Here is a 21,047-nt window from a genome sequence, read left to right on the forward strand (position 1 = left end):
AGTGATAGGAAACGGCCTATGTCTGCATAAAATGTGGATGTATAGGGAGGTCTGAGCTTGTTCTTAGAATGTTATTGTGAAACCAGATTTGAGAAGAAGTAAAAGTTGTTTACATTAATGAGAAGAAATATCATCAAACTGGTATCAAATAATAGATTATATAAATGCAGTGGCAGAGGGCAAAGCTAATTGAAAGTTCTCCATTGCAATGTTATTACAAGTCCCTCATAGTCAAGGGTAATAGGTCTATTTTGCAGTGTTGGAGTGCTGACTCCACATAAATAAAACCAATAAATACATTTTACTGTCTGCAGCATTGATTAACATGCAGTGGGGGTTGTTGCTTTATTTGTGTCGCTTCGGACATCCTCCTCTTTATGTGTAGTTCTTGCCTGGTGTCTTACTGGTTTGTGGCCATCATACTGGTATGCTATTGTCTGCTAGAATTCTGGCAGTGCTGGCCAGTAAGCTCTTGACTTTCAAAGTCCTTCCAAAAAAATTATTTTTTTTTAAGCAGCAAATCACTTGATAGATTTTGGAGAACCAATAGGAATAGAAAAAGATCTACTAAACTTTTTCTGTTACATGGCTTAAGCGATAAAACATAAAGATATTTGAAGAAATGAAAGAAAACAAGAGATGAATGTTTTGAGACATATGTATGCCCATGGAATGTGCTACCCAGGGAGGTGGTGGAGTCACCATCCCTGAAGGTGTTCAAAGAAAAGATTGGATGTGGCACTTGAAGCCATGGTTTAGTTGTCAGGAGGTGTTAGGTGTGAGGTAATAGGTTGGACTTGATGATCTCTGAGGTCTTTTCCAACCTGTTTGATCCTGTGATTCTGGGTGATATATCCACGCACATACAACAAGCGTACTATTTAGAAGCATGATTCAATCAAACTGCTGTGCAAATGAATAGAAATTATGTGAAGTCCAAAGTGGAAGCTGGGTTGATGACATGGAGGCACAGCACACATGCATTTTACACACAGACCGGCATGTTCCCTAATCAGAATTCACATGAGAAAAAACATCACCAGGTTAGAGTGTTCTCCAAAGTCTTTTAAAATTCTTCCTGCAGTATTCTTTCCTCAGTAACTCTTAGCCCAAGCAAATTATGCCAGACAACTGCACACCTTATTGTCTTCTCTAACCATTTGTTAAGTTTGATCAAACTTTAGGCAAAAAAGTCTTTGTCCTTGGTTCCTGACATTGCATACAAAGGACAGGTCAGCTTGCATATACTTCTCATGATGGGAACTACTTCAGCCACATTTCCTGTAACTTAATGTTTCTAGGCCAAGTAATCTTGCATTTGATTAAGTAAATACCTTTGTCCTGATGACTCTGTGCTTGCTTTTAAGGCGTTGCTGAACCTATTGTTCTACAGATTTGTCAGTCTGTTGGGTTTTTTGTTGGTTTTTTTGCTGTTTTTTGTTTTAAACTCATGAGTGAAGTAGAAGTCAAAACCAAATAAAGAAGACATTTTGTTCTTTGATCATTAATAAGGGAAGTTCCAGTGAGAAGCTGGGTTTTGCATAGTACAAAAGAGCTTAATGAAGGAACACAGTTTTATGTTTTGATGGTGATGGCATGAGAGGAAGTATGTGAAGAAAGGAAGATGAAATAAAGAGTATCTGTGTCCAGTATGGACTTCAGATATTATTGCCAACAGACCTACTTCTTAGACTTGCATGAAAGACCTTTCTCACCTGCCACTGCAGCACTGCAGCACGAGTTGTTTGCTTCGTATTGCGTTACTCAAGACACTGTTTACTAGAAATGAAAAGCTTCATTTCTGAGATGCCATGATAATATGTTATTGTTATGTGAAATCCAGGAAGATGACATACCCACTACTAAAATTATTACCACAGAGGTACAAAACTTGGCAAGATTTAAAGGAACATTATAATGCATCTATTTTATAACATTTATTAGTTTTTACCTTGCTTTGTCCTACGTACTACTTGCTATTGCCAAACTGCTCCAGAAAGAGCATTAATATGGATGAGACAAAAAGATTAGCATGTAAGGGAGTAATAAAAAGTATTTCCTAGAAACAGAACTGTCCAGACATTGTCAGTATTAATAGTTTTGTCTATGTTTATATGTGGCCAGATCATGCAGCTATTTTTCATGATAATTTTTTTATTACATTTTGTCCAGGAGCTTGTATTTAGAATTGTGGCAGAAAGCACATTTTCTTTTTTTAATCCTTGTATTTAAGAAGGAAATATCCATATAGCTTTCTGTCAACTGTTCAGTACAGGAGTTTGCTGTTATAACCTTCCTTCCACAGCTTATGTAGGGCTATGGTTTGAAGGCTTTAATTAGCAAACAGAAATCAAGGAAATACAAGATGAAATGATGCATGCAAGGAGCAGATGAAGGACATTTTTCTATCTGGTTTTGGGATATCAAATTATGCCTGTTATCAGACATTCTTGTACAGTTGAGAAAGTCTTCATCTTTTTTGATGCTGTTTCTATGCTTTCCCACAGTGTGAGTTTCATATGAGGTCATATCAGTTTGTATGAGCGCTGATTTTCAGCATCACTATGTCTTGCAAGGTCAGTGGATTCAGTAAAGCCTGGGCCAGAAATCCTCGCCTTTTAAGATCACTGAGAGGAGGCAGGCGGCAGTTGCCAACCGTGGACACACACTTCCCACTTGTGTGTTGCAGGAAACCTTTTCCTCTGTGTGTAGGTATGCAAGCAGCACAAATACCACCTGTAGTGATTTCTGGCATATGGACATCGATGGTCCTGGCTACATTTGAAGGAGAGGGGACAAGTCAGTATGACATCCTGAGTCCTGGCTGACAGATACTAAATGTAGATTCCATGTTTCCCAAGCCAAAGCCTCAATCTTGCTTATGTGCAAGAGGAGAGAGAAGATAGTTAAAGAGGAAGTAATGATAATTGTAGTTTAGACTATTTTCTGTAGTTATGCTGACTCCTCAAAACTATGCAGAAGCTTAGATGGCCAATTCAGCTTTTGTAATGTGCTCAAGGGAGGGGTGATACATGTCCCGCTGTCCTTCGAGACAGGCCAGCAAATATCAGTGAGGGCTCAGTAAAATGTCAGAGATACTGTCTATCATAGAGTACACTTTAATAAGCCTTCCACATAAGGTCCAACCCAACAGTGTGCAAAGTTGGCAGAAACTCAGTAATTCCTACAGAGCCTTCACAGACCTTTCAGCGTGCACTCACTGATGACTAGCGGGATGGAGTGCAGATGAGTGTCTGCTGTTAAATCAGAGCAAAACTGTAGCTTTGAACCTTTTTTGTCCCTTAGGAACTGGGCATTCTTCCCTGAAATGAGATGTCTGAGTCTGTCTTTCAGGTTCATTTATGTTTATCTTGTTTTTGCCATAGTTATTTCAGTTTTTCACACAACCTTCATTAATTGGCTCATATTTCCAGCATTTGCTGTCCCCCATCAGGAAGCTAAAATACATGCACTTTCCCTCTTTGTGCCACATAATAGGCATCCATAGTACCAGCAGTATTTACTGCCATTAGTAGTGCCAATAAATAGCAAAACCACAATTTCTTTTGTTTACATTTGTACTTAACCCTGAGTATTAATGATTTAACTTTCATTAGGTGGAGTCAAGTTTCATAGGAACCAGAATAAATTTGCTTTGTTTCACTTGCATGCGGGTGGATGAGAAGTATTCATTATACAGTGTTTGATGCCTCTTTTGGAAAGATCTGTTAGTAAATGGTTAACACAGCAAAATAATTGTCTGGTGTATTTGCAGTCTTTTATCAGGTTTCTTTTATGTAATTCACACTTCCATGTATTTACTGGTTTACTGGAGCTTGCTCTTCCAAAATTCATTACGTGTTTTTTGGCTCATGCATTAGATCTACAGTTGGGCAGAAAAGAGGGAACTGTGCAGCAACTAGTTCCAGGCATGGGATGCATTGTGATTGCCTTGTCAGGAAAATTCTTATGGACTGCTGAGAATTTTTTGTTTTCTGTCCAGTGTAACACTTTCTTTCTTTAGCTCTTGTGATATGATCCCTGCTATTTTACTATTCAAGCACATCAAGTCCCACTGCTGACTCTCAGAACAGTGTAGCCAGTGAACAGTCTTTTGGGGAGCAAGGGACCAGCAATCATCTGTCTCCACAGCTCCTTGAAAACCAAGAGCCATCTGCAGGCTTTTTCAGAAACGATTCTTCAGAAAAGCTTCAGACCACCATCACAGCAGTTTTTATCAGGCCAGTGACCCACAGAAGTCTAAGAGGCATGGCAAAAAGGAGAAGCATTGTTCTGACATCTCTTCTGTCTTACAAAAGCATGTTCACACCCCCAGAAACCCAGGAGGCAGCAGTTCAGTTACTGGGCACAGGTTGTGAGATGCAAAGCAAGGGTGCTAATTGTGCGGTTAATACTAGTGCAGTTAATACTAGTGGCGATAGCCTGCAGTGACCTTTGCACTAAAATGACATCTGAAAAGCAGTCATGAAATGGTGCAGATCACTGTCTGAATTTTGTATCCTGGCCTCTGCTGGGAAGCATTTGTGTTATTGATTCCATCACGAGTCTCATGGCATTTGGAGGGCTACTTGAGATCACATTCCTTAAGTCCAGAGATTAAGGGATGATTTCAATTTTCATGAGAAGTAATAAGAGGAAAGTGATGTTCTAGCCCTTGTGGTTTCAGAGAAGACTTTGAATAGTAATGAAGTGCACCCTGAGGCCTCACGAACCAGGCAAATAGAAAGAGTGATAAATGTATACCCACTTGAAATGAATAAATACAACAGCTGATTTTTAGGACAGCATGTGATTGCTGGAGCTTGTGCAAAGCACTCATCCAGCAGCTGGGGAAGGTGGGAGCCTTCAGGCAGCCACCTGGTTTCCTGAAGTTCTGTCCTTTTTCTCTCCACTGCATCCTCCTCTATGGACAGGGCCACGCGGTTTATTGTCAGCCATCAGCCGCAGGGCAGGCAGCAGTGTGGGCCCATGCATGCCGCTTCTCAAGGGTGCGGTTGCTCAGGGAGCACCCTGCCCCAAATCTGACTCAGACACCCTCTCCACACCCCCATCTTGGCCCCCATGCCTTCAGCTATTGCCAGCTGGCCACCTCCATGGCTGTTGTCATCTGGTGCGCTGCTTGTTGAGATTCCTCCACCTACCTAGCGCTGGGACTTGCTGCTGGCAGGGACCAAATAGCCGAGAGGGAGGTGGTAGTCTGTACCCCTGCTCCATTTTATTTCATGGCAAAGCCATAGTGCCAGGCAGGAAGAGGGACTTGGGTTACTGTCCATTTATGCCCTTATGCCTTGTGTTCATCTTAAGTAGCCCCTGGTAACAGGGGGCTTTCCTTTGGAAGGTTGCTTTTGGAGAGGTCGCTCCCTCAAGGCTCTGCTGCGCTGGGGGCTAGCAGGAGAGTGGGAGCCTAGACTGTCTCCCATGGCTGGGTAGCCTCAGCTCAAGCAAGGCCCAAGCACCACCATGACCCATCTCCAGATAGTATGGGGAAGGATTTGGTGCCAATGCCAATGCATGATGGTGGGGAGAAAGGGTGGACTTGACACCCTCATCAGCCAGCTTGATGTCAGCCATCCGACCATTGAGGTGCCTGGTGAGCCCTGCCACCCTCAAGGACCATAAACTCAGTGTTGCTGCAGTAAGGGAAGGCGACTGTGGAAGCCATTCCTGCAGCACAAGAGCAGGATGCCCAGACAGGCAGCCTGCCAGGAAGGGTTCCCAAGAGAGAGTGGTGGTTGGTGGGCATTAGTGTCATCTGAGGGCTGGTGGCAGGCACGCTAGCAGAAAGAGCAGGGTGCCTGTGCTTGTCTTGGCTCTCTGTCCTAAAGGGACTTGGACTGAGTCCCAGAGGAAGGAAGAGAAGCTCCCAGTGAGTCAGAAAGGGCTGGCTTTCAGTCACTCCTTGCAAGGGAAGTTAAAGCAGCGATGGCAGCTTGCTTACAGCCCCAGTGGATCTAGCCCTCCACATCCCTACGTGGTGTGCCAGTCCTGAGCATTGCTGTGCTGTGCCCTCTCTTCCCTCCTAGCTCCTGGCCACTATTCCCTGTGTTTGTGCCTCTTAGCAGCTGGTGGGAAGGATCTTCCCAGGGGCAAGGTTCTCCTCCCAACATATTCTGGTGGCCCTTCTTGAATCCTAAGTTCTCACCTCCGCTGACACTGGTGATGTGCCTAAAAAGTGATGAGCATTTAAGTAAATGCCCAGCTTTTTGTCTTCTCTTGAGATGGACAAGCATTTTTTATCCTGGGGGATATCCTTAGGGTATACCTGCTCTGAAACCTGGTCATGCTGACTTCTTTTCTCTGGTTTACAGGAAGCATTGTCAGTGGTTAGTGAAGACCAGTCATTGTTCGAGTGTGCCTACGGATCGCCCCACCTTCCAAAGACAGAAATGACAGCCTCCTCCTCCAGTGAATATGGGCAGTCATCAAAGATGAGTCCACGTGTTCCCCAGCAAGACTGGTTATCGCAGCCTCCAGCCAGAGTCACCATCAAGATGGAGTGTAACCCAAACCAGGTTAATGGGTCAAGGTAATAAGGCCAGTGTTGATGTGGCTCAAGCACACTTTTTCTTGTGATGATTATAGCTCAGTTGTCTAAATCTGTTAATCTAGCATCATTTTAGATGCTTCGCTATATTGCACCTGGCCACCAGCTGCTGCCACAGAAGCCTTCAGATCTTCCATACATCGTAGGTCACACCTGCCAGCGCTGTTCAGGTGTTCCAATGGGTCTCAAATGGTGCAATGGGCACAGTCTTCTCTTGTGCTTGTGCAGTACCTTTCTGTGTTTCCTTTGGCTGTGGTGTTCTGGATATGAACTTACATTGCATGCTAGACAAGAGAATATACATTAAAGCTAGCAACATATATTAAAGCTAGCAAAATATGAGTTTGATGTAGTCTGGGGCAGCCCCATTGATCCATCTAAGGGTGTGGTATATATGAGCTAACACTGAATGGACATTGTTGAAATACGGTAATTTGGACAGTTGCCTTTGCTCTAAATATAACCAAACAGAAAAGCACAGGAATTAAATTCTTGTAATGGCAAAGCAAGTGAACTATTGATCTTTAGTTTTGTATTTACTCTATGTATTTACTCTAAACATACTGCCAAAAAGTGTAGCTGTTGAGTTGGATTTAAGAGCTCACACTGTAGAAACAGTGTAGTTATGGAGGCAAGCAGGGGAGTAGAAAGGAACATGAAAAGAAATTACTCAGCTCAACAGGCAGTAGCCATAGCATGTCAGTGCATTAATTGTTGGCTTGGGACTTTTTCTATGAATGTCACTATGAAGGAGAACAGTATCAATTAAGCTGAAAGCCGTAACAACCTCATGCAGTGCTATAGGATGGGGTCAGAGTGGCTGGAGAGTGGCAAGGCAGAAAGGCACCTGGGGTACTGGTAGATAGTAAGCTGAACATGAGCCAGCAGTGTGCCCAGGTGGCCAAGAAGGCCAATGGCATGTGGCCAGCAGGAGCAGGGAGGTCATTCTGCCCCTGTACATAGCACTGGTTAGGTCACACCTTGAGTACTGTGTCCAGTTCTGGGGCCCTCAGCTTAGGAAAGATGTTGAGTTGCTGGAAGGTGTCCAGAGAAGGGCAACAAAGTTGATGAGGGGTTTGGAGAACAAGTCCTATGAGGAGAGGCTGAGGGAGCTGGGGTTGCTTAGCCTGGAGAAGAGGAGGCTCAGGGGAGACCTTACTGCTCACTACAACTACCTGAAGGGAGGTTGTAGACAGGTGGGAGTTGGTGTCTTCTCTCAGGCAACCAGCACCAGAACAAGTGGACACAGTCTCAAGCTGCGCCAGGAGGTTTAGGCTGGATGTTAGGAAGAAGTTTTTCATAGAAAGAGTGATTGCCCATTGGAATGTGCTGCCCAGGGAGGTGGTGGAGTCACCATCAGTAGAGGTGTTTAGGAAGAGACTTGATGAGGTGCTTGGTGCCATGGTTTAGTTGATTAGATAACATTGGATGATAGGTTGGACTTGATGATCTCAAAGGTCTCTTCCAACCTGGTTAATTCAATTCAATTCAATTCAATTCTATTCTATTCTATTCTATTCTATTCTATTCTATTCTGAAGAGTAATGCAACGGATTTGTGGATACTGACTGGTAGCTCTCCCAAGCATTGGAGCACTCTATGGGATTTATTCCACCTGAAAAAGCACAATGAACTTTTTTTTTCCCTTTTTTTTTTTTTTTTAAGGAAATTATCCAAACAAGTGCTTTCCTGTTTAAAATGCCTGACTGTCAAAACAGTTTTCCTTTGGTGTTGCTGAAGGGCAGAGGTCCAGAGAATCGGTCGCTCACGATTGTTAGTGACGTAGTGGTGAGGACTGGTATTCACATCTCTCTCTCCCAAACACCTGCCTACTAATCCTATCTCCCAACATCAGTAGTTTAGAAAAATCTCAACTCTGGGCACTGTGGTTACTGTTCAGACTTGGTGTACTGATGTGATGAGCACCACAAGGCGAGCGAAGTGATTTGGCAGCTGGTCACATCCACACTTTTCACTGGCAAAAATGCAAATTGTGCTGAAGTCAAATAAGAATTTCCAGTGAATAGTCCAAAATTTGAGATACGTAGAAATAATCAGTGAGGTGTGCTTACAAAGGATTAGTGGAAGTCTTCTTGTAAGCCAGCTCATTCAGAACTTAATCACAATCAATTTCAGTGCAGTGGTTTTTCTTTTTTGTGCTGAGAAAATGGATGGATAGAATCACAAATGGAGTATTGATTCAAAAGCATTTTCACCTGCTTCTTAAAATTACCTCTAAGTATTTATGCTGAGGTTTCCATAAGAGACCTGATTACAGGTCTTGTCAATGTAAAAACCATAAGAGAAGATAATTACTGTTAACTGATGCTGAGAATAGTGATAATAATTTGTAATGTTACTATATTTGAAATGTTATTGCAGCTAAAGTCAGTCATACACACATTCATATTGAAACATGCTTCTGGATCTTAAGGAAGACTCTAGGTGATACAGATCATTTGGCATTGTTGCTCAGTCACAGAATCCTGAATCTGCTGTCTTGGATTCCTGAAACATGTAACTATCCTGTTTGTGAATTACAGATATTTGGCTCTTGCTGTGATGGTTTAAGGGCAAAACCGTGGGCAGTAATAGCATCTTTTATTAGCTGAAGCCTTGTCCTTTCTAATCCGTGTTAGCAACCCTGGTAAGGATTATACTCCAATTTAGGAAGTTAGGACCCTTAGTGTGGTGGGTTGAAATTGCCTCCCCCAACTAATTTGAGAGAATTAACCCCCAAAATACAATTGCCAGACTAGCCCAGTTGGAAGCAAATGAAGCAGTATTTGCAAACAAAACTGCAATCTAGAAATATGAAATGTAATTAATATGTACAAAGTAGACAATATTTACAATTTATAAACAACACAAGAACCCCTCTGGACAAAACCGGGGGGCTACCAATAGCTTCCTCCTCTCTGTCCCCTTCCCCCTTGTACAAGGGAAAAAAGAAAAGAGGGGAGAAAAGCAAAGAGTAGTTTGTTAGTATGTAGCCACAACAAGAATGCAGCCAAGGTGAGCAAGCCAGCAGGAGCAACCAGCTTGTATCAGCTAGAGCAAAGAAGGCAAAAAGGGGAAAGTTAGCTTATACAACTAACTTTATGTCAGTTATCAGACCAATGGGATTATTTAGACTTTATTATTATTTTTCTTTTGCATCCACTGGTAATTCATTTACATTCTACCACTTTCTGCTCAATCTGTGGAAAATTTCCTAGGCATTAGCCTCAAACTGCCACACTTAGCAAGACCAAAATGTGTGCCCATAGTCAGATTGGCTGAATTGGGTCTCCAGCCAAAACTGTATAGCCTGTGAGTGAGAGCAAAGTGTAGAAAATGTACTGAAACACACAAGCATGCCCTAAACCAGTAGAAACTGGAAGGAGCTCTGATCTGGGACCACACACATATCCAGGAACTAGAGCACCTGACTTCTGTAGGGGCTGGCTTGATCCAGGGAGGACCGAGGCACCACAAGGCATCTCTGCTATCGTAGATGAAGGAAGGTAGATGAACCCTATCCAGAGAGGCCTGAAGGTGGTGTTGTGGATGGATGTCTGTTTGGGTGTGCAGCTGGGAGAGATCCTATGCTCAGTGCCCATGCTTCTCTCCTGAGGTCTGTGCCATTACTGGATCAAAACAGAAGCAGCCCAGGGAGTGGACAGCCACAGCACAGCCAGCAGACTAGAGCATCCTAGCTGCAGAGCTTGAGTTAGGCTCCTGTCTCTCTCCTGAACCTGCAGTTCACATGTTGCTGCCTACCTGCCAGCCTGACTGGCTGGAGGCATGAACTCTGGGTGGGGAGCTTGCTGTCTCTATTGCCCCAGTCTAAAGTGTGTTCACCTTATATATATGAACTCAAAATACTTTCCAGGGATCAGTAAGCATTCAGAAGCCCTGAACAGGCTATTTTGATGTATCTTCATAACACCTGTCAATTCTCCTTCATTTATGCTATCTCTGTTAGTATGTATGCACTGAATTACTTAGGGTGGCACTTGGGATATCTGTACTATTAAAGGGCAGGAACTGGCTACTGATTTAGATTGCCTGAGTTGCCCGTTTCAAAGAGAGCTAATTGCCTTTCCTTCAAGGGTAGCCTGATCTTTGCACTATCTGCATAAAATGTTTGTGCACATGATCTGCACTGTTACTACTGGAATAAGCATCTGCTTATGTGTAAACTGAGCGTTGTGGGATTGTCTTTGAATCATTTTTTTTTCTTGATTAGTCATGAGGCATAATTTTGATTCCTATTTTTCCAGCAGAACTGTTAATTGTTTAAACTCCTTGGTAACTCCTGTGTCACACCCAGGAGTTACCAAGGCATCTAGAACGTCACAAACTTTTGCACCATCCTGACCACCACTGCCACCATTACAGAAGCAAAGAGATGAAAAGAAGCAATTAGATGTTCCTCTTCTCTTAAAAAAAAACAAAACACCACAGCATTATGTCTACCTACTCCATCACTTGGATTTTAGTGCAGATCCACTGAGCAGCAGCACATGAGGACTAAGTTCTTAGTTTTAAAATGAACAGCTGAGCGGTGGCTGTTCTTTCCCAATGTGTGTGAGCTGGCACGTGGGCGATGCTGCTGGGAAGAGACTGTACAACTTAGTGCTCCAAACACAAAAGTGGTTTTTGAGCAGAATGCTGGTTTTCTGAAGGGCACATTTTTGGCTGAGAATATAATGGGAAGAAATGTAGTTGTTTCTATATTTAATTAAAAATAGCTTGGAGCAGTGGAGGCAGAGTTTCATTCATTAGTCTAATTAGCTTCCCTTATTAATGGAGAAACGCAGCGTTGCCACCTGGAAACAACAAGGCAAATTCATACTTCACTGCAATTTCTGAGGCAGGTCATGCTGAAAAGTAAACAAAACAAAATAAAACAATTACAGACTACCAAAAAAATTGACAGAATTTTTAAAAAATCTATTTTTTCCCCCAAATTACACACACACATGTATGCAATATGCAGATCTTATTATACTTCAGGAATTTGAATACTTCCTAGTGTGTGATATCCATGTCAGCTGTAGAAAAAAAGTGTGTATCTCTCAAGCCTTGCATAAAATGAAATTATTTATCAGTAACAAATTATGCCTAAATATTCATATCAAATATTCTGATATGATGCTGTTTGATACTGACAACAGGATTGCATAGGTGCATCTCCTACAAATCTGAAAACTGTTTGTTCCTTCCTCAAGTCCCGCTAGGCCTTTGCCATTTGAATGTTGGTGTTTCACTGCTTTCCTGACAGATTATCTGCTATTCATCACATACAGAACATTGACCAGGCTTTGTTTGTGCAGATTAGTGGTGCCCTGCCACTCTGTAGGTTAGTGTGCAATTACTTCTCTGCAGATTCCTTCCCCACCCTGCTCATTTGCAGGCCATAGATTTATTTCCTTAAACAAAACGCTCAGTTCTTAATAATGCTTCATATGTTAAGAATTAACACATGCAGTAGCTAGAGAGCTTGGAACTGCTTTTCATTTTCAGTAAAACTACTTGCTCTGTTTACACCCAGTTTTAAATCTGCCTTGTCCCAAAGGAGTCTAAAGTACCTTCGCCACATTGCAGAGGCACAGAAGTGCTACTTCTAGGATCTCCAGAGTATCCTCTGTAGTCTTCTTCCTATGTGGGAGCCTGGGTTTGAATAATATGGTGTAAAGAGGATGCAAACATGGTGCCTGACCGCTCCAAGTGGTAACCAGAGAATAGTTAGCATTACAGTATTTTACTGTCTACCTCTCCCTTCTCACTGTGTTATACTGCTTCCTGGCCATATATTCTGTCATCTTTAAGGGGGGTATAAAATTTTAGGAGCATACTGAACCCTTTACGTATCAACAATTAAGTACCCACTCAAAGAAGAAATTAACTCATTCAGCTAGGACTTTCCCCAGATATACTTTGGCTGTAATTGCACTTCATTAAATCTCAAAACAACAGTCTCAGAATGGGCATTCCTGTGAATACTTAAGAAATAACACTAGAATGAAATGAAAGGTTTGGGTCTTTTTTCCAGTGTGCTGCAGAGGGATTAGATACATGTTTTTGTTAAACAATAGCAGTATTTTTAAAGCTAAACCCTGCTGCACAGCTCCAGAAAACATAGCCTAAGGGCCTGTCTTAAATTAAATAAAGCAAGAAAAGTTTAAATTAAAGCTGTCATTTACTTAGCTGTTGTTGCATATATAATGCAGACTGGTATAGGCAGTATCAAATTGAGTTTTTTCAAATGCATTTTGTTGGCACAGCCATTCTATTTCTTCCAGATACATAAATCAAATGAGAAGCTTTGTGCCACTGTATAGTCAATCTTTCACCTGAAAGCAATAACATAATTTTGGGCTATTTAGTTCTCTTGAGTCAGACCAGAAGATTCACCCTGTTATAGTAAGGCACCATAATATAAATCTGAAGATTGCATGTGTCATACTGTTGCTTACTTTTCTGTTTATTGCTCTTTACATATTTTATCAAATTAAGTATAAGCCAAGTCTATTACAAAGAATGAATGCAATTCAAGTTATGCATTTAGGGTGAAATTCACTGCTGTGAAAATGCTCCCATGAGGCCCTAGGAGCTGCTTAAACAACATTTGAATCTGTGGCTTGCTCAGCGAGACTCCATCATGCCCATGGGTGGGACTATACAAAGGTAGCTTGGAAGAACTGCATTTACTGGTAGGCAATCCATCTTTTCAAGGAACTCTGAAGGGGAACACAGAGCCTGATTCAGGCCACAGATAATTTTCACTTGCCATGAGCAGTAAGATGATTTCATTGAAAAAGCATTCCTAAAGTTAGCTTGGCTGATTCAGAAGTTTTAAAGAAACACCAGAAATAATTAGTTGTCATTAAGATTTAATCATGTGCAAAATGTTGATTTAAGTGCTACCAGTTGTTGCTTGAAAACCACTTGAGAATGAAATTACCACTTAATATATCTTTTTTGCTGGCTCTTTTGGGGAATACCATTCTTTACATGCTACTGTTCTAAATCTTCATCAAAGAGCCTCTGTGTTCATCTGATGCACAGGAGGACTTTTTAGAGTCCAAAGTGACCTCAAGTTATTTCTTTTGTTGTTGTTTGTTTATTTGTGTTTGGGGTTTTGTTTGTGGGTTTTGTTGTTTGTTTGCTTTTTGTTTGGTTTTGGTTTTGTTGTTATTTTCCCTTTGATGGAAAGTATTCTAAGTGGGAACTACTTAGTGCTATACAAACCAGCATATTCGAGTGGGTAGCACTTGAGGTACCTTGCACAGTCTAGCCATATACCAGCTGATGTGCCCAGCCACTCAGCAGGGTGCATTCATCTATATGGAGCTCTGTATTGCTGCCCCACAAGAGGACCATCATGCTGCTAAGATACATGCTGGTGTGCTTTAAGCTAGATAAGCCAACTCTACATTTTCCTTCAGTGTTTGGTATGATAACTGGTGGATCTAGTTAGAGCATCTACACACCTTGCTTGCTTCCAGCATGTGAAGAGCCAAAGTTGGTCTGCAGTAGTCACCCTGACATCACTTGTTTTTCAAGGGCATAGCTTTTTCCATTGCTGGAGCACAACCCTGTGGCTGAGGCTCAGTGCCATCCCTTCCACATCTGGTGGTGTACCACCAGTAGGCAACCCTGGTATTCTTGGTAAACCTCAGCTCAGACTAAACAAGTGTGGTCCAAACCCTATGGCAGCCAATGGGACTTTCTCTGTGGTTTCTGACAGGGCTTGAGTCAGCCCACACATCAGTCCACAGCAAAGCTGGAAGATCTGTCTTAAGAGGATGACTTCCTTGATGCACTTCTTGGAGCTGCCTCTGTAAATTAACAGTTTTAGGTAAAAAGATGTGGTGTTAGCATCTCACACTGATAATGTTTTTTTCTCACTTACTGGGTGGTTCATGGAGGGGTTGCCTACCAAACTGGGAAAAGTGTAAACTTAGGATCTTCTCCATGGAGGGCTTTATGTATGGCTACCTCAAGAAGTTCCTCTTTGCTCTGAAAAGCCACCAGTTTAACATTACTGTGTATGTGTGCACATGATTTGACTCTGTCCTTGAGGCAAACATGTTGCCAAGGAGAAAAAATAAACGCAGCTCACCACTATGACAGCTACTTATTGCAGCATTTTAGAGGATGCAGGGCTGGTAGGTGCTAGCTAAGAAAGCTTTTCATTCTGGGGTGATAGGTTAATTCGTAACTGGCATGGTTGCATTTTGGATTGTCTACTGATGCTTAAATGGTGTGCCTAGTTTTAGGAGTTTAAGAGGGGGATAAGGATAGCCAGAATTTCAGAAGTGCTGAGCAACAAAAAGCCTTAATATGAGTAATGCAATATAAAATTAGTCTTCAAATAACAGCATAGGACCCCACAAGAGTTATGATCACTGTCATTATTTGTCAATATTTCTACCATTACTGCTTTATTTCCAGTGCAGCATTTACTGTGTCTAGAGCATTTAGAGCCAGTGGTTTTGGTGGTCCCCTGGTCTAGCACAACACATACGCTGTCAGTAGGTAGATTGTCTCTGACCCAGCTCCTTTGGAGATAAGACTTCCTCTCTTCCTCCTCATTAGTAGGTGTTTTTTTTTTTGATCAGGGGCATATTGATGGTGGTGTTTGGTGGTTAGTGTTTGGGAATAGCAATTTTAGACAAAGCAGAAGGTGAGTATGAAAAAGAAAAGTGACTGATTATTGGCTTTGCCATTGCACACCCATCAGCTTCACAGCCCTGTAATACTAATCACAAAAATCATCAGACATTCCATAGACACTGGGAATTACAATTTCCATACAAGATCTACTTCTGTTTTTGCCTAGGATGCTGTTCTTTGCTAACTTCCTATATGATCCCTGCCCACAAAAGAAGGCATGTGTGGTTTGGGAAGGGCTCTGTCTCCCAGCATTTCATATTTTATGAAACCACAAATACAACAGTCTTACAAGTTCTTGAAATGAAATAAAATTTGAGAAATGTAATCCATTACCATTATAATAGAATTTCTATAAAAATAATAAAAGAAAAACAAGAGAAAATAGGTCCTGAAAGTTATAGGCCAACTGGGAAGTTGTTGTGGCTTTGGCCTAGCTATCACCATGTTAGACTTCAGCCTTCTCCCAGGCAGCAATCTAATTGTAAATTATGTATATACAGAACATCATTCCTTAGCTTTGGCTTTTAGTGACCCCCTTCCCTTCTTTCCCTTTCTTCACTCCAACCTCACACATAAGAAATATTGAAGTGTTTGCACTAATGGAGAAATGACAACGTGCAGTCAAACTTAAACCAGCTGTTTCCCCACACTGTGAGCACAAAGAGCCAGGCTGGTAATATTTATAGCTTGACTGGCCTCTAGTGAGCCAGACGCTGACTGCCTTAATTTGCCGTGATGGCCTTAAGGCTTGAAGCAGCTGTAAACTGCAAGATAGCCATGGAAAGTTAAGCAAAAGAGGAAAAGGGGGAAAAAAAAGATTGTTTCAATTACCAAAAATTATTGTTTGATTGAAAATGAACAGCTGCTCATGCACAACTCAATAAAAAAGCATTTTCTGTTTTCCTTACAGAAAGCCAACAATGTTGCTCGTTGCATGAGATATTTGCTTTCTTCTTTCACTGGAGAAAACAACTCAAGGCACCTCTATGTGTCACACTAGGGCTTTTCTGAGCAGCCCCAAGGCTGGTCCCGTGCAACCCTGAGGACCTACAGAACCCGGGGTACCCCATACAGTGGTTCCTGCCCCTGGTTTTGGTGCTGTAGGGATGTATTATCATGGGGCTGCCCCATATCCGTTGTGGCTGTTGAAGACCATTTTTATTACTCCTTCATTTGTCCCACATGGAGCAGTGCCCAGGGAAGACTTCAGTTTTGTGTTTTTCCTTTTCCTTTTTTCCTTTTCCTTTTTTAACTTTCCCTTTTTTCCTTTTCCCTCTCCTCTCCAAACCTCTCTGAACCTCTCCTCTGAACCTCTCCTCTCTTTTTTCTTTTATTTTCTTTTTCCTTCACTTTGCCTTGTCTTGCCTTGCCTTTGGACTGCTTTTAATACTCACCTCATGGCAAAGATAAACAGACTGTCACCATGACTTCAGCATCAGCTTAAGCCAGCTTTAGCTGCCAGCACAGGTCCCAAGGGACTTCCCTCCCTTCCATAGACCTTGGCAGCTCACTGCCACTCTGGCTCTCTCCTTTCCTGTGGGTGAGCATTGCCCTCACACAGCTGCCCTATGTGGGTGGGGGAGTGTCTCAGGTTATAGCTGAGCACTGAGTAACCCACTCATTTATTTACTTTTTTTTGTGTACTTTCTGGGGAAGCAACTCCCCAGCCTGGTTCACTAAGCAGTTGTGTGAGAGCCTGTCTGAGCACCCCAGGGATATGTTGGCTGTGTGCATTTTCTGACATTTTAATGGCTCTGTTATGCTGGAGCCCTCTTCAAGGAATTTTGCACTGCTTTCACAAGAAGCCTTGGGAGGAAAAATAAAACCTCTGTTCTCTTTTCAGCACCTTAAGTGTGATGGTGCTCATGCAGCAGATTTAAGGGCAGGTGCCTGCACAGGAGCAGAGGGCTTAGTGCACTTGCAGAGCTAGGCCTGGTGTATGCACAGAATAAGCCAGGTAGTCACCTTCAGCTGTGGTGCTAGGCAATGAGTGTTGAAAACCAAACTGTCAAAGCAAGTGTTTGGGCCTATGATAGCACCACTGAAAGCACTTTTCAGTTTTATGTAACACCCAGGGGGATCACCACTGGTGCCAGGGGAGTAGCCCCTGGGGCTCTGTAAAGCTGCTGGAGCAATCACACTCCTGGTCCAGTGGCTGGGAATCGCAAACTCTTCACCAGGGAGAATCAAGCTGTCCCCAGTGATTGCTGCCAAAGGGGAACCCAAAGAGGAATCTGCAGGACCCCTCTTTTCATGTCACAGCTGCAGCAGGTCTCAGCAGTTGTGAAGCCTACTCATTCATGAAGAGGAAGAGGTGTAGAGAGGGGCAAGGAAGAAAGTTCATCACTCCTGCTGTGTAACCCTTTGAAGAGAGGCTGTGGACTAAAGCACATCAGATGTGCTCTGCGAAACAGTAGTGTACCTTAAAGTTGGATATTTGAAGAAAGTTCTGTGGTTTTTCGTCATGTGTCACTTTTTCAGTGTCAAACCATTTTACAGGGAGGAAGCACTGACCAAATTCACTACAGCTTGAGTTGTTGCAGTGAATGGAGATGAGCCTGAGCATGCTTTGCAATACACTTGGTATGAGCTGACCTTTATAGGATGTGATTTTGGCTAGATACACATTTGCCTATTTTGGCACAAACTCTCAAAGAGAGCTGGCATTGCAGAGCTCTTCCCCTTGTATATAAGGACAGGGAGGGGTCATCTCGGTCCTGATGGCACCATTCTCTTTTCTCCTATCATTGGCAATATGAAATGGGAGATGTGAGGTGAGAAATCTGTATCCTGTAGGACAGTGTCATGGTTTGTTCACCTCACAGAGCCTCACAGAATAAAATATCTTGGTAGCTCAGCATATTCTCTGACCTGACCAGCCATGGGCTGGATGGGAATCATGCATGAAAAACTCTTCAAAGACATCTGTACACTACTCTACTCTCTTGTGACTCCTTTTCTATAAGTAGTCTTTGTAAGAAAGCTGCCCAAGGTGTGGTTATTAAATAAACTTTTTAAGATAAGTAGATATTCTTACTTATTTCCCTCTGAAATTCAGAAATATTAAGTAGAGGGGTTTATATTATAGGAATGTCAAAGAGGTCATGTAAGGTTTTGCTGATTCCTAATCAGTGCTTTGCATTTTAACACAACATAGGTGTTTTATGTCACATGGGGGAAAATAATGGCACAGTGCAGAGGTAAAAATGTGCTTCATATACTTATTTATGAATTTATATCCATACACTTATGTATGAACCTATATCTGCTTTCATCGTAGTCAATGGTTGTCAAAACTCCAATCCCTTTCAGTTAGAGAGGGTGCTGAATTTAGCTATCAAATCAGCTTGATTCTAAGGCTTAAGGACCTGTGGAGAAATACTTTCTTCAACAGATATTTATCAGCAATCAGACCTGAATCAGCTCAGGACTGGACAAAGCGCTCTGGTGTTGCATAACTATAGTCTTTCCAATCTATTTACTTACTTGTTTATTTTTAAATTCCAGGTGTAACAGAGTGTATTTACAAAGGGTAAAAATAACATGCAGCTGTGAAGAAAAACATCTTGTGTTTCATTTCAGACCTGGAGCTAAGGATGAATCACTGCAAAGCTGCACCCTTTACACTGGGCACACGTTCTGAAAGCTGCTTTTCCACTGCTCCTGCTCCCCTGGCGGTTCAGAAATAAAGCAGACTCACAGAAAATTCTAAAAAAAAAGCTTGTGCAGACAATCACTCTCTTGTTCTGGACACTAAAATTACCATTTTCTACTGTCTGCTTGCATTTTCAGTTTTGTTTTCATATACCGTAGAAGTTCATTCCAGCCATTTGAATTAAGTCTTGGTTCAGTTGTATGCATAAGCACATGCTCAATTTGAAGTACCTGAGCAGTCCTTTTAGCTCCCATGCTGCTGCTTATGTGCTTGAAGTTAACATGGTCTTAGAATATATACTGATTTGCTTGTCCACCCAGTAACCTAACAGGACAAAACCCTTAGCCATCTGCTTCTGGAGTATAATGAAAAGTTATGGCTTATTTATGGTCTTCTTCCCCACCCCCATCTGTTTATATTCATATCAGAAAACCAGCTCAGAAGCCCTGTCAGGTTGCCAAAAGCTCTGTGCTACTACAGCATCTTTCACATTATGTACTGTTCAATGTTTACAAGAGTGTTTTTAATACATGATTGCCCATAGAAGTGGTGTGGGCTAATAACTGATGTGATATTTCAGCAAAACTTTGATGTCCCTGTACCCCAAGCTCCCTTTCACAGAAAACCAAAATAAAGTAGCTGTGCCAGTTAGGCCAAAGGATGCTGCCAGCAATCTGTCTTCCCAAAACAAACCTAAAAAGTCAGTGAATGGGCCAAATGGTTCTTTCTTTTGTCTTTGTAAGTGTCCTTGGCAGTCAGGATGGGCAACTGCACAAACATAAGAGCAGGAGTTGGATGATGTTTGCAAATACATGTGGTTTAGTGTGAAGACTCTCTTATGCATATATGCCATTTGTATTTGTTAAGATACACATTTTACTCACAAGTGATCATCACAAAAGCTCTTTTTCAACATGTTTACTTCTGAAAGAAAAAGTTCCTTTGTTTTGTGTAGCTCTGTTAGGCAGAAGTAAATTTCATTCCAGAATTCTATTTAGAGGTATACAGTGGAATAGCAAAGTTAAAACTGAGAGAGGATAATGCCAAAGTATTCTGGATCGAAGAGCAAAGGCTAATTTCTTGACAAGCAAGACTGTGTGCTGCCTATATCTTACCTTGTGGTTGTTATTCAGTCCTGTGGCTGACAAAGTCTTTGTAGGACATTTACAGCAGGCGGGTCTCTTATGTAATATGTTATGTGGCACCCAAGATATTCTATATCTGAAAAACACAGGTGAAGCCAACATTTCCCGGGCCACATTCAAGGCCCTGCTCCTTCTCCCAATGAAGATGGGTAGTACCCATTGAGTGGTTTCTGTGATATATTTTATTTTTTAGAACATGTGTATGATAATTATAACTGTATTAATTCCTGACCCAATGGCCTGAGTCACTTGGGCATTGGATGAAATATCTGCCACATCCTTTTAGTATATATTGAGTGCATAGTGGTCCAACTGTATATTGTTTTTTCCTCTTGTCTTGAAGCAATAACAAAAATCATCTGGGAAAGCATCTGTATTCTGACCAGTGTTGGGCTTACAGTGGCATTGATGCCCAACGCTTGTAAGAGCTGGGATTTTTGAGCTGGGGAGAGCAAAAGGCTCTGGGTGAAACACATTTTGGGGGGTAAGATCCTGAAACATGCTTGCAGGAGACTGGGTCTTGGATCGTGTCTTGATTCTCTGGACTGCAAATTGGTTGTAAGGAACTCAAATGAAGCGTCACAACCTGACTTCCTGCTTGTTTAGTAAGACCATAGTACAGTTTCAGGGGTTAAATGGCAGAACTAAAAGAAAGCTTGTTAGTAATATAGTATCACTAAAGAAACCAAAATCCAACTAACACCCTCCTTGCCTTCTCAAACGGCCTTTTTACATTTAAAGGTATTCCCCGTGGCTCTGTTCTTTATTTTGATTTTTGTAACAATTTTTCTCTCTGATGAAACACATTGTAGACATTAAATTAAGGGACAAATATGTCTGTGTCTGCCAGAAGGAAAACTGTGATGCAATTAAAATGCCATTAGGGAACCCCCTGTGGGATGTTAAACCTAAAGACTCTATTCAGAAAGCAAAGCCAAAATTAAAGAGGTGTCTGGTTCCAGATCCTCTGCAGTTTTCCATTTCTTGACTATAGTACCATGGAGACTGTGCTAGT

General features: G+C 42.0%; 1 protein-coding gene across 5 annotated transcripts in view; it reads left to right on the plus strand.

The window, feature by feature from the left end:
* Window positions 1-21,047, plus strand: part of ERG (ETS transcription factor ERG) — a 145,738-nt gene that overhangs the window by 105,465 nt on the left and 19,226 nt on the right. For all 5 annotated transcript variants that reach the window (XM_054166008.1, XM_054166010.1, XM_054166007.1 and 2 more), the window contains one exon: window positions 6,330-6,547. In XM_054166008.1, coding sequence (XP_054021983.1) covers window positions 6,330-6,547 — 218 coding nt within the window. The remainder of the gene's footprint in view (window positions 1-6,329; window positions 6,548-21,047) is intronic.

The sequence above is a fragment of the Dryobates pubescens genome, chromosome 12 (assembly GCF_014839835.1).
Source record: "Dryobates pubescens isolate bDryPub1 chromosome 12, bDryPub1.pri, whole genome shotgun sequence".
Classification (NCBI taxonomy): domain Eukaryota; kingdom Metazoa; phylum Chordata; class Aves; order Piciformes; family Picidae; genus Dryobates; species Dryobates pubescens.